The sequence below is a fragment of the Pongo abelii genome, chromosome 3 (genome assembly GCF_028885655.2).
Source record: "Pongo abelii isolate AG06213 chromosome 3, NHGRI_mPonAbe1-v2.0_pri, whole genome shotgun sequence".
Classification (NCBI taxonomy): Eukaryota; Metazoa; Chordata; class Mammalia; order Primates; family Hominidae; genus Pongo; species Pongo abelii.
In genome coordinates, this window is record NC_071988.2 from 96201946 (window position 1) to 96216127 (window position 14182).

At 41.9% G+C, this 14182-nt stretch overlaps 1 protein-coding gene across 2 annotated transcripts in view; it reads left to right on the top strand.

The window, feature by feature from the left end:
* Positions 1–14182, top strand: part of PARM1 (prostate androgen-regulated mucin-like protein 1) — a 119180-nt gene that overhangs the window by 76959 nt on the left and 28039 nt on the right. The window contains exons 1-2 of one of the 2 annotated variants that reach the window (XM_054553369.1): positions 4034–4117; positions 4839–5564. In XM_054553369.1, coding sequence (XP_054409344.1) covers positions 4901–5564 — 664 coding nt within the window. In that variant the 5' untranslated portion in view covers positions 4034–4117; positions 4839–4900. 2 annotated transcript variants of the gene reach the window in all.

The window sequence follows — 14182 nt, forward strand, 5'->3', positions numbered from 1 at the left end:
AAATCCTGAGAAAGGGTACCTTCTTACTGGTTTGACTTATGCAGTTTGGTATTCCTGCAGAGACACGAGTTCTACACTGATTCTGAATGTCAAAGCTTTAGCCCCCAGTGTGATGGTATTTGAGAATGGGACCTCTAGGTGGTAATTAAAGTTAGATGAGGTCATGTGGGTGGGGCCCTTATGATGGGATTAGTGCCCTTATACGAAGGGCACATTAAAGAACTTACTCTCTGGTCTTCACTGGCATGCCATGTAAGGAAAGGTCATGTGGGGACACAGATAGAAGGCGATCATCCTCAAGCCAGGGGGTAGGCCCTCACCAGAAACTGAATCGGACAGCACTTTGATCTTGAGCTTCCCAGCCTTTACAACTGTGAAAATTAAATTTCTGTTGTTTAAGCCACCCAATCTATGGTGTTTAGTTGCAGCAGTCCTAGCCTATTAACACAGCAAGCATTCTCTAGGATCATCATGGTGCTTTAGCCTTGGCTATCTTTGTATTGGAAAAAGACCTACCCCAGGAGTAAGTGCATTATGGAATGTACCATCAAATAAGGCAAAGCAGAGGCTTCTAAAGCCTCGTTCAAATGAAGATAACCAACATTGTCATACAATTTCATGCATTGTTAGTTTGATAGGAACAGAAATTGCCTGAACTTGGCTGTAAAGTTCTTTAAATAAGTACTCAGTAGATAGTTATGGGAAATGAATGACCACTTCCAGTCCTCTTTGGAAGCAGGCAGGGTAGGAATTGTAAAAGTGTATTAGTAAGATTAAACAAAAAAATGGATATTTCCAGCAACAAAACCAATTCCCAGAGCTTGTCATTTTCAGCGCTGTAATGATTTCTATGGTACAGCTTTTAGCTCCACTGGAAACGACAACGCAAGTGTCATTCTGAACATCAGATATCTTAAGTGGTATCTTGTGTATTCTTATTCTTTCAGGACGAATTCAAATGTCATCTCTTCTGTGACTTTTCTAAATGTCATTCGAAAATGACATTTGTATATTTTTACATTCCATGGTATCAGCACAGAATTTATTAATCTTTCCTCAGAGTTTCCATTACAACTTGGTTTTACTTTTATATAGCACTTATCATCTCATATTACAGGAAGCTGAGTATGAGCTCTCTGAGGGAAAAGCTCAATAAATTCTTGAATGAATGAATGAATGAATTGGTTCTCCTTTGTAGATGACTGATTTCTCATTTATCAAGGCTTGACAAGACTCTTTGACTCGACTAACAGACTGAGGCTCTCTCTACCTCCATCTGCCTATCTATTATATGATGCTATGAATGGTAAATGGTGTCATTTTTTTTGCCCTTGGAATCTTCAATCAGCCATGACAGCTGCCAGAATGCAAAGCCAGTAAGCTCCAAAGGTCATAGATAGGATCCCATGTTTTAATAATATTTGTCCCAACTGTTGTTTTGTCCATATTTCAAAGATTTCTTGATCTGTATTCATCCTAAAACTGTTGACAGTTCACAGCTGCCAAAAGACCACCATAACAGTATGGAATAGCATGTGGCCTAAGTTGGGAGGTCTGTCCTCCTCTTTACCAGGAAATTAACTCTCCTGAAGCTTATGGCCTTGATGAACTCCTTTTAAATAAAATAAAGCCAATTATTTTGATGACAATCCAAATGTTACATTCAGAATAAACTCTATAGCACAGCCTTCCATCAGCTCCTGAGTCAGCCGAGTGGCAAATGATGATGTAAGCAGATTTTAGCCTGGTACCTGAATGTTTCCCTTTTGGTCTTTTCTCCCTTCCTCTGACTGGCATCTAGGCCATGTTCTATTCCTTTTGAATATTGATTATGGTTGGCCTTTACCTATTTGACACCTTCAAGGAAATATCCTCAGGGTACATAGAGTTAAATAGTTGAAGACCTAACTAGACATCAGTCATAGGCGTATGTTATATTGGAATTAAAATGAGTGAAGCTGATCTTTAAGCAAGAATCTTGCCCTCAAATAATACCAGATAGGCAGCCCTCTCTGAGGAAGCCATGATGGATGTGGCCATAACTAAAGTGATGTGGAAAAGAGTGGAGAGATGTTGGAGTATTCATGAATAAGGTTCTTGGGTTAATTCATCTTTCTACTCTTTCTTCATTTCTCCCGCAAGTCCTTATTAAGCACTTACCTAATGCTGTCCTAATGCTGTCCTAGGCTCAGGGGAAACAGCAATGAGTAAGACCAGGTCACTGTGCCCTCATTGAGCTTCTATTCTAGTAGAAGAAAGAGACAATAAACAAGTGAATAAATAAATATGTAATTTCAGGAAAACAGTTCTGTTATTGTGAAAGACAAAAATGAGCAAAGGGTATGGCATTTCCTCAAAAAATTAAGCAAAAAATTACCATATGATTCATTAATTCCACTTCTGGGAATATGCCCAAAAGAACGGACAGCAAGGACTCAAACAGATATTTGTTCATCCACGTTCATGGCAACAATATTCACAGTAGCCCAAAGATGGAAACAGCCCAAGTATCTATCAGTGTATGAATGGATAAACAAAATGTGATACATACATACAGTGGAATATTATTCAGCCTTAAAAAGGAAGTAAATTCTGCCATATGCTATCACATGGATGAAACTTGAAGTCATTTTGCTAAGTGAAATAAGCCAGTCATAAAAGGACAAATATTGTATGATTCTACTTATGGGAGATACTTAGAGCAATCCAATTCATAGAGACAGTAGAGTGTAGAATGGTTGGTCGTTTTTATGCCATTCCATGGGGAAAAGGGAGTTGTTTAATAGGCACAGAGTTTGAGTTTGGGAAAATGAAAAAGTTCTGCAGATGAATAATGATGGTTGCACAATATGTATATAGTTACTGCCATTGAACTGTACACTTAAAATTGGTTGTAATAGTAAAGTGTTAGCATACTTTACCACAATAAAAAATTTAAAAAAATTTTTTTTAAATAGACAACAGGCTAGAGTAGAAAAGAATTAGTTAGACTTGTCTGGGAAGACTCCTTTGAGGAAGAGGTGACATTTGATTAAAGACCAATCAAAGTGATGACTAGAACATGAGATTACATAGGGAAGCAATTCTGGATTTTGTTCTAAGTACAACAGAACACCTTTGGAGGGTTTTGATCAGTGAAAGGACATGAGCTGATTTACTGCTGTAAAAGATCATGCTGGCTGCTAAATGGAAAGCACATTAAAAGGGAGGAAACCAGGGGGCTAGAAGACTAATTAAGAGACTATTGCAGTTGTGTTTGCATTGCTATAAAGGAATACCTGAGGCCGGGTAATTTATAAAGAAAAAAGATTTGATTGGCTCATAGTTCTGCAGGCTGTACAAGCACAGCACCAGCATCTACTCAGCTTCTGGGATGCCCTCAGGGAGCTTTACCTATGGTGGAAGGGGAAGTGGGAGCAGGCACATCTCACGGTGAGAGTGGGAGCAAGAGAGTGTAGGTGGGAGGTTCCACATGCTTTTAAACAGCCAGATCCTGAGAGAACTCACTCACTACCATGAGGATAGCACCAAACCTTGAGGGATCAGCCCCCATGACCAAAACAGCCCCCACCAGGCCCCACTTCCAACACTGGCATTTACATCTCAACCTGAGATTTGGAGGGCACATCCAAACTAATCAGCAGTCATCCAGGCTAGTGACTATAATGGCTCAGGGGATGTTGCAATAATAGGGGAGATAGTGACAAGTGGTTGAATCAGGATTATATTTGCAAGGTAGACTCATCCTGACTCACTAATGGATTTGATGTGGGATGTGAGGGAAAGAAATGCATGAAGGGTGACATCTTGGTTTTTAACTGAGCAACTGGGTGAATGGGGGTCCCATCTACTGAGATGCAAATGACTGGGGGAAAAACTAATCAGGGAATGACAAGGGGGTATGGGGAGGCAATCAAGAGATGTGTTACCTAAAAGTGAAACCATGAACCCCATGTCCAGGAGAGTACTGGCACATAAAAGCCCTTTATTACATAATCATTGAATGAGTCAATGAATGAAACCAAATGAGTAAGTGCAGGGAAGGAGAAAGGAAGAATGGAAACTAGCTGTAAATTTTACAACATATGAAGGAGTGCATTTGGCAAGTGATATGATGGTAAGGACTCCAGGCTGGAATTTCAGTCAACAGGGTTCCAGTCTCAGAAAATATTTCCAAACCTCAGATTTCTCTTTCTAGCTTTTATTCTGGGATCTCTCCCTTTTTCTTTCTCTGCAGGAAATGTGTTCACGTATTTATTCATCCCAGCCAGCAGGTCCATATCCCTAATATACCTGTGCATAGGTGCAGAATGGATAGCCCTCAAGACATGGAACAGACAATCAATGAGCTCCTCAGCTGTGAGACGGAACGAGACTGAAGCCCCCTCCTGCCAGTGACCACATTCATCACCAACCACTCCTTCCCCACTCCCAATGTCCACACTCCCAGCGTTCCTACAGGAGCTGTGGAGTTGGCTGCTCGGCAGTCCAGCCAAGTTCCCATAAATCAGTTCCCCAGGGGGTCTTACTCTCTAAGGACATGATTTTAAGCAAGTTGGGGACAAGATTAGTTCATACCATGCATTGGCTAGTCTTAAGTTGACAGTCCTACTAATTGTTCTTACTGAGTTTTGGGCAAGTTCCTACTGAGATTTGTAGAGCAGTTGGTGGGAAGAAAATCCGTTAAAAGTTGCCTTCACAACTGGGGAGGGCACAATGCAAAATGAGAAATACCTGTGAAAATGCTGTAAAACAGCTGTGGGGTAAGAGCCTTGCCTCTATTTCACATATTACCGTGTTTTCACATATTAACCACTTTTGTACTGGCTTTTCCACAGGATGGAGGGTACAGAGTCTGCCTACATCAGCTCCTTTGTCCGTTTCTCTTCCGACAAACATTATGCCACCGACCACCATCTGGACTAGCTCTCCACAAAACACTGATGCAGACACTGCCTCCCCATCCAACGGCACTCACAACAACTCGGTGCTCCCAGTTACAGCATCAGCCCCAACATCTCTGCTTCCTAAGAACATTTCCGTAGAGTCCAGAGAAGAAGAGATCACCAGCCCAGGTTCAAATTGGGAAGGCACAAACACAGACCCCTCACCTCCTGGGTTCTCATCAACAAGCGGTGGAGTCCACTTAACAACCACGTTGGAGGAACACAGCTTGGGCACTCCTGAAGCAGGCGTGGCAGCTACACTGTCGCAGTCTGCTGCTGAGCCTCCCACACTCATCTCCCCTCAAGCTCCAGCCTCATCACCCTCATCCCTATCAACCTCACCACCTGAGGTCTTTTCTGTCTCCGTTACTACCAACCACAGCTCCACTGTGACCAGCACCCAACCCACTGGAGCTCCAACTGCACCAGAGTCCCCGACAGAAGAGTCCAGCTCTGACCACACACCCACTTCACATGCCACAGCTGAGCCAGTGCCCCAGGAGAAAACACCCCCAACAACTGTGTCAGGCAAAGTGATGTGTGAGCTCATAGACATGGAGACCACCACCACCTTTCCCAGGGTGATCATGCAGGAAGTAGAACATGCATTAAGTTCAGGTGAGTCTCTATCCAGTCCACTAGTTTTCTTTACTACATCCTCACATTAAGAATGCAGTTCAGTGAACCAAACACAATGGAAAATTTGAATTTTGGAGTGTAATACCTAAGTTGAATTATAATTCACAAGAATTTCCACAAGAGTTCAAACTTTATTTTTAGTCACTCAACAATTTTCATGATTCACTGTGGCCAATTGCACCTTTATGACCTGTTTTCACAAGTCATAATGATGCTACAGGGAATGTAAGCACATGAGACCAGATAGCAAAGGGATTAACGGCATGACTTTGGCCAAGCTTCCTAGGTTTCAACTCTGGCTCCTGACCCTAAGGTCAGGTGAACAAAGGTTACCCTAAGGTCAGGTAACAAAGTTACTTCACCTCTTTGTGCCTTTATTTTTCCGCATCTGTAAAATGGGATAAAACAGTTGCTACTGCACACAGTTCTTGTGGAGATTAACTGAAATGACATAAAGCACTTAGAACAGTTCCTGGCAGGGAGTAAATGCTCAGGAAATGTCATGTTATTATTATTCTGCTCAGTGTTTTAAAGTAGTGTCTCCCTTTTGGAAACTAGTCAAAGTAGAGTAGGAGTGGAGAAAACTTACTTATTCTTTATAGTCACTGATGTATTTCAAGGGAAAGACAATAAATTTTACAAGATGACACATCTGTTTTTATTTTCCCAATAATCCTATGAAGTTAGTATTATTTTTATCTTTGTTTTGTAATCTTGGAAATTATGGTGGAGAGAAATCAAGGGCTCTTTCTGAGGTCATCTGCATCTGACATTGATGTGAAGACTGTACAATTTAGGGTACTGGGCAGGAAGAGGCTTTCATGGGAGCATTTCGCCACTTAGCTGAGAAAGAGTGAGATGAGCTCATTTTAGATGAGCCAGAAGTTAGAGGGCAAAATGGAGCTGCAGCCCCTCCCCTGGGTGGTCCTGTGAGAGGTGTAGACTGAGAAGGTCATTTCCAGACAGAACCCTGCATGGTCAGTTGGGGTCAAAGGAATGGCCATCACTGAGGAGAGAATCACAACTTTTAACAAACAATTGATATACATCCATCATGAATGGAAACTGCTTGACAGCGGAGGTAGGAAGAGATAGAACTAAGATTAACGAAGACGTGTTTCCTCATGGAAGAGCTCACAATTTAGTAAGGGAAGAAGTCCCAGAGAATTGCACATTTTTATTTCAAAGGTCCAGTATATCATTGAGGATATCAACGAGAAAAAGACAGACACTTAGACTGGGATAAAGGAACTAATGACAAAGGTCTGGCTGGGGAATGGGAGAACCATAGGGGGTCACAATAACAGGGCTGTTACAGGCCAGACCTAGGAGGAAAGGAGGGAGTAGTAACCAGAACCCAGAAGGAGAGGCCCAGTAGAGTTGACCACGCCATCAGGAGCAGTGACTCTTGGCTGAGGGACACAACGATCTCAAGGTTAACCTCCCTGGAGTGAAGGGAATGACTGCTCTGCCCTCCCTCTCCCTGCTCCTCTGATATGCAGCCAGAAGCCAAGAACAACGGGACCCACTGGTGTGGTCCATGCAGGTTGGCCTCCTAGAGGGCTGGTCAGAGAACCACACAGAGAAGGGGGAGAGTGGATCTGCAGAAGTGAAGGGAGGAAATCTATTGACTCCTCTGTGCAGCCCATCACCCCATTAGCACCCTTTTTATACCTCCAGGCCAGCACTTAAAACATTGAGCTTGAATGTGTATCTTCAGTCTGTCTCTCTCCCAACCCCTGCACCCCAGGTTCCCAGCATGAAGATAACATCTCTGACATTGGTCCCTGGAGCAGAGTGGGTGTTGACTTTGATGCGATATCTTAAGAACCATCTTAAACAAAGGGATCATCAAAATACAGTGACCCCATCTTTTTTCTTTCGTATTTCAGGCCCTCACCACCACTTATCTATACAACTTTTTCAGTTTTTAACCAGCCACTCTCTCTTCACTTTCTGTCCCCTTCAGGATACTTTAGACATAGCAGATTAATATTCCTGAGCACAAAATCTAAGCTTAGCATACATGAATCTCTAAACAGACACATCTACTCCTTCCTAGAAGTACCTTAGTTTTATGGGCTGGGTTATTCGAGACAGTTCTGTTCTAACATCTTGGCTTGATTTTAGGCTCTATGTCTTGATTTCCTCAACTCTAGGCCAGCAGGGTCAAGAGGCCCCAAATTGGTGGCAGTCGGCTCATAAACCTTGAAGTTCATGGGAATATTGCATACAGCAGAAACTCAGAATAAATGACAGAATGCTTAAATGACTGGGGAAGAGAGGTGTGGCAGGTTAGAGGGACATCACTGACCAGTACACATTTCACAGACCAAAGAGTATGTATCCTTATGACCTACTAAATCAAAAAATATTTAGATTACATCTACCAAGACCCTCTTCTTCACGAAAACAAGTATGAGACCTATCCTTTGAGATTTTATAGTTTAAGTAGAGAGAAAGGACACAGGACAAGTAACGCTTAATATCAGTACTTAGTTTCTAATATGAGAATGAACCTAGTAGGCAGAAGGATCTTTGGGATGATGTGATAGAACCTGCTCACTTCAAAGGTGAAGAAACTATGTCCCAGAAGTTTGAAGTGCCTCACCCAAGATCACATGGCCCAGTGGCAGCATTGGGCCCTGCGCCCAGGGCCCAGAGCTCTAAGTCAAGTCAAGTCCTCTCTCACCACTCTGAATTGCTGCACTGCTCCTTTATTAGCTAGCAGACAAAGCAACATTCTGTGGGTTTGTGCTTCAGGTTACTATTTTGGGATGCTCTTATTTAGAGATTCTTTTTGCTGCCTTTGTAGTGGCAGTAATAACACCACATTTTGCATAGCATTTTGTCTTATTCTGTGTGGGTTCACGTAGTATGTTTCTATTAATCCAAGGATTCACCCACTCGACAAATATCTAAACACAGTCACCAGTGAATAATTCTGAAACAAGGTGAATATTATGGGAGTTAAATTTGACTATAGATGTTAAGGAAGGGCTCCGTGATGGAGAGAGCAGGGAGCTGAGTTGCAGGAAATAAAGGAAATTTGAGCCTAAAGAGAGATGAAGGGGATTTGGGCAAAGGGAGTTTCAGGTGCTCATTTACAAAGGCAGGGAACCAAGAGCACGATCATTAAGGGTGGACACACTTGCATTCAGAATCCACTCAGAAGTTGTAAGCACTTAAACTGCTCTTGTTGAATAATCCAGTGCCCTCCACATTGCCAGGTCTAAGAGTAAATTCTTAGACCTTTTTTTTGTTTGTTTGTCATTTCAGCTTTTATTTAGATAAGTGGGTACATGCACAGGTTTGTTACGTGGGTATATTGCGTGATGCTGAGGTTTGGGGTACAATTGATCCCATCACCCAGGTAGTGATCACAGTACCCAATAGGTAGTTTTTCAGCCCTTCCACCATTCTGCCTCCCTGCTCTTGTATTCTCTGGTGCTTAGACCTGGTTTGACCTGACCTGCCAGTAGTGTCTGACTCAGATGATCACTGCCCTCATCGTTAAAGCACTGGCTCTGCTCGACGTTCAGAGTGTGCATTTTCACTACCTTCTGTCTCTGCTGTCTCACTTCACTTCCTCATTTTCCTCCATTATCCAGGTTGAGCACCTCAGGCCTCCTCTCTCCCTGATCTCTCCACTGTCACTTCTGCATGGATGACTCATGACTTTCAGTGTCATCTGTGTGCTGATAACACTGAGATGTAAAATTCTCCCCCTGTTTTGCTTCACTGAACTATAGACATGTATAGCCAGCTGTCAGCCAATTCATCATCTCCACTGGGTGGCTCATAGGCATCTCACACTTAATATGTCTAAGGCGAATTATTGATTTCCTCAACTCTCAGCCTGTGCCCCTTGATCATTTCCTGTCTTCTTTCAATTCTTCAGGCCAAACCCTCAAAGTAATCCTAGACTCCTTTCTTTCTCACATACTGTATATCCAGTCGATGAGATCTGGGCTGATCGCCTCCCATTCCTCTGTCATCTTTCAAATGTGTCACTTTAATATTCCTGCAACTGATCTCACTATTCACTGCACCCTTGTCGGGAAGATCTTTTCAAAACTCAGAACAGACTCCACTATTCGTCCGCTCTCACATTTCAATCACTCCCCGCTCTGAATCAGAGTAAAAGCCAAAGTCTGTACCATGCCTACAAAGCTCAGCAGGTCATAGGACCTCTACCCTCACCTCTTCCACTCTCACCCTCAGACACACTGGCAGTCTTACTGCTTCTTGAACATATCAGAGATACTCCTGTCTCAGGGATTTTGCACTTACCATCCCCCCTATCTAGAACATTCTCCCTCCAGATCTTCAAAGGCTCCCTCCTTTTCATCAGTCAGGATTCTGTTTACCTCTCACCTCCTCAGCAAGCCTTTACTCACTCCCCCATCTGAAATAGTAAACCCCATCACTACTGATCCCTTTCCCTACTTAATTTTTCTTTTTACTTAACCATTTTCTGACATCATCTGATTTATTTGATAAGTTAGTGTCTGTTTTCTGCCACTAGACAGAGTCAGTGTCTGTTTTCATGCCACCATGAAAGCAAGGACCTTGTTTGCAAATAGGAAGATATGGGCTACACCCCGAACCGCTAGAACAGAGCCCAACACATGGTAGACCTTCAATAACATTTGTTAAATACATGAATAAAAGAGCCAATCAACCAATATTAGGGAAGTTATTAGATCTCCCTGAGCCTTAATCCTATCATCAGTAAAATGGGATAGGGATAGTATTCACATAATGGGGTTATTGGAAGGTTCAGGTAAGATAATAAATTTATAGCATATGGCTATTGAGCAATAGCTCAATCAATGGCTATGGTTGCTACTTTACTATTATTTACTGTTATTACTATTCTGCTGGTGTGATTATCATTGTTATTATTTTATTTATCATATTGAAGAATGCCCATCATCTTCAACAAATATTTATTGAGCTTCTACTATGAGCCAGGCATCTGGTTAAATACTAGGGATATAGCCATGAGTAATACAGTCACTTCATTCATGGACATTACAATGTAGTGTGCACATGGCACATGGCATAGTGAGTAACCTAGTTTGGGTCCCAAGCTACATGGAGGGAGACACTGTAGATGTAGGAAGGATGACTTCAGGACAAGCATTAGAGAACCCTAGGGATCAGCCTAAGACAATTGGTTTACTTTCTAGGCCATTTATAGTCACCAAAGGCTTTTGATCAGGGGAAGAACATATTGAGAATCATATTTTAAAACTATTCAACTGGTGGGAATATGTATGTCAAGTTGCAGGGAGTTCAGATTTGGAACCATGTATGCCAGTTTATAACTGTTTTCTGGTTTGTCATTGTCATGCACTGATAGTAGGCACGTCACTTAACTACTCTAACTTAAAAGGCTCTTGGTTGTAAACTGAATACAAGAGAAGCAGTCTCTCAGGTCCTTTTGGCTTTTCATACTATGGTAATTATTTATTACAATTATCCTTTACAGAAGACATGAGGTTCATGGTCGTATGAGGCGTACTGAGAATATGTATGTTCCAAGAATTGGGCTAGCGACTGACACAGGTAGCCCTCATCTGATCCTCAGAATGTTCCAGTGGCATGAGCTCAGCAGTATCTGTTTTACAGGTGACAAAACAAGTCCAGAGAGACTAAGTGACTGACTCAAATACTCACTTGAGTGACCAGACCAGGATTGAAATCCAGTTCCCCTGACAGATCCGAAGCCAAGTGTTCTTTTCACAATGCCCATCCTACCTGAATTAGTAGAAACACAGAGTTGGGGAAGAACTGATGGGCTTCAGCATTACTGTAGAAATGAGCTAGATGGGCTAGTTGCCATATGTTGCCAGCTGGGTCCCAGGGGTGGAGCTGCCCAGTGGGAGGGGAAGCAGATGGTGGTAGCAGCCATGCAAAATTGGCTGTGCAGAAGAAGAGTTTTGATTGATTTTCATTTTTTGGCTTTTGTTTGGCTCTTAAAGGAAGAGAGAAAGACGTGATGTGTTAAATTTGGGTCATTTTGTTTTATTAAATCAGATCTTTTCAAGGATGAAAACTATGACTACAGTGTGTGTTTGACTCCCTGAACAACATTGAATGGTGCTATGAACAATTTGGTGCTCAGTACATGCTTGAGGGATTAACTGACATTGCAAAACAAGTAATATTCAAAACATCATCAGTTCTTGCATATGCAAACTTTAAAATTATAGTTACTGTGCTTGTTGCAAAGTGGATATTCTCTTTTGTCTGTAAAATCTATGTGTCCACCGGTCTTTCACTATCCTATTATTTTCACTATAAAGAGAAGCACACACAACCGTGAAAATTGGTGAAGACCATTGAACATTAAATTGCTGATCTGAACCCTAGTATTTATTCAGTATGAGCTATGCCAATAAATACCTTTAAATAAAGGGCACTAAGTAGGCACAGACATCTAGACATCTCTATGTCCATACCTGCAAGGGACTTTCAGCTCTACAAGACACCCATAAACCTTAGATTTGAAAAAAGAATCAACTTGTAGAAAAGATGAAACAATAATTTTAAAAGAATTTTAAATTCTAAAATACCTAGAAAATTTCAGAAGCGAAAAAATATATATTGTAGTAAGTTAATGACCATCATGTTTAACTGACATATTAAAAATAGGTTAAAGGGGAAAACAATTATTTAATTTAAAAAAAAAACATAGGTGTGAGAAGACCATGTTAAAGAATGGTAAACATTTACTGGTCAGATTCTTTTAAAATGGCCAGAATGTATCAGAAAGCAATAATCCTAACAAGTATGGTATCTTAGGCTCAGCTTTACAAATATTAGATCATTGTATATGCCCAGGCCTGGTCCTCTTACGGTGAGTGCCACCACCATCTTTTCAGTTCTCTCTCTCCCACTCCCTAGCTCCCCTCTGTTACTGAGTACTGTTGATTTTGAACTCTTGGTAGCTCTCAAATTCATCTACTTCTCTTCATTTTTATCTCAGAGCTCCCATAATCCCACCGCAATAGCCTCCCAACTGCCCCTCATTTCCCCCCTGCACCCATCTCCCTACTCCCTGTTGTCCACACAGCAGCCAGAGTGATAATTAAACACAAATCTGATCAAGGCTCACATAACCTTACTACCACAAACATCTCAGCCCCTGGGGGCACTCCACTGCTTTTAGGGTGAAGTCCACACACCTTCACTTTATGTGGGCTCCACTTGTCACCCCAGTGTCATCCCACAACCCTCCCCTCGCTCTCTGCACCACCCACACTGGCTGTCTCTCAGTTCCATGAACGCCTGTGTCTCCCTCTTGACTTAGGGCCTTGACTCACTTAGACGCTACCTGGGACTTTCTCACAACCCATCACTTCACCTGGTTAATTCCAGCTCATTCCTCAGGTCTCAGATCAAATAGCACCTGGTCAGAAGATCTTTTATGGGGCCCCCTGTCCAGTGTTGGCCTCCCAGTTACAAATTGTCACAAGTCAATTGCATCTCTTCTTCACAGCATGTGATTATATATTTTTCTTGTGTTTCTTTATTCATTGTCTTCACTGCTTTTAAAGTACCTGAGGGAAGGTCCTTGTCTATTTTGGCTCACAGATATATTCCCAGCACCTAACAGTGTCTGGCTCAGTGTAGGTTTTCAATAAATGTCCAATGAATCAATCAATCAATCAATCAATGGTTTTTGGTGACAATGTCAATTTTTAGACAATAAATTCACATATTGTGTTAGCCTCATTAATCCTGAGCTTTGAAATGAGAATGAAGAAAAATTGACCATCCTCACTGTGTCTGCAAAGACATCCCCTCGGATGCCTTTAAGCAGTGTAGCTGTCTAAAGGACTTTCTGCTATCCACACCAAGCCCACCCCACCTCTCTTCTCACCATTCTGACTCCCTTCTTTCGTTTTCCCATAGACTCCAGGGCTGCCAACGCTATGGGTTGTTATAAACTCTCACTCATATTTTCTTCTTTTGTGCCCAGTTCTTTTTTTTTTTCTTTCCAACTTTTATTTCAGTTTTGGAGGGTACATGTGCAGGTCTGTTACATGGGTAAATTGTGTGTCATGCAGGTTTGTTGTACAGATTATTTTGTTACTGAGGTAATAAGCATAGTGCCCTATAGTTAGTTTTTTTTATCCTCACCCTCCTCCCACCCTCCACCCTCAAGTAGGTCCCTATGTCTGTTGTTCCCTTCTTTGTGTCTATGTATACTCAAGGTTTACCTTCCTCCTAAGTCAGAACATGCAGTGTTTGGTTTTCTGTTCCTGCATTAATTTGCTTAGGCTAATGGCCTCCAGCTCCATCCATGTTGCCGCAAAGGACAGGATTTCATTCCTTTTGTGGCTGAATAGTATTCCGTAGTGTATATATACCACATTTTCTTTATCCAATCCACCATTGGTGGGAATTTAGGTAGATTCCATGTCTTTGCTATTGTGAATAGTGCTGTGATGAACATACATGTGCAAGTGTCTTCATGGTGGAACTATTTATTTTCCTTTGGGTATATACTCAATAATGAGATTACTGGGTCAAATGGTAATTCTGTTTCAAGCTCTTTGAGAAATCTCCAAACTGCTTTCCAC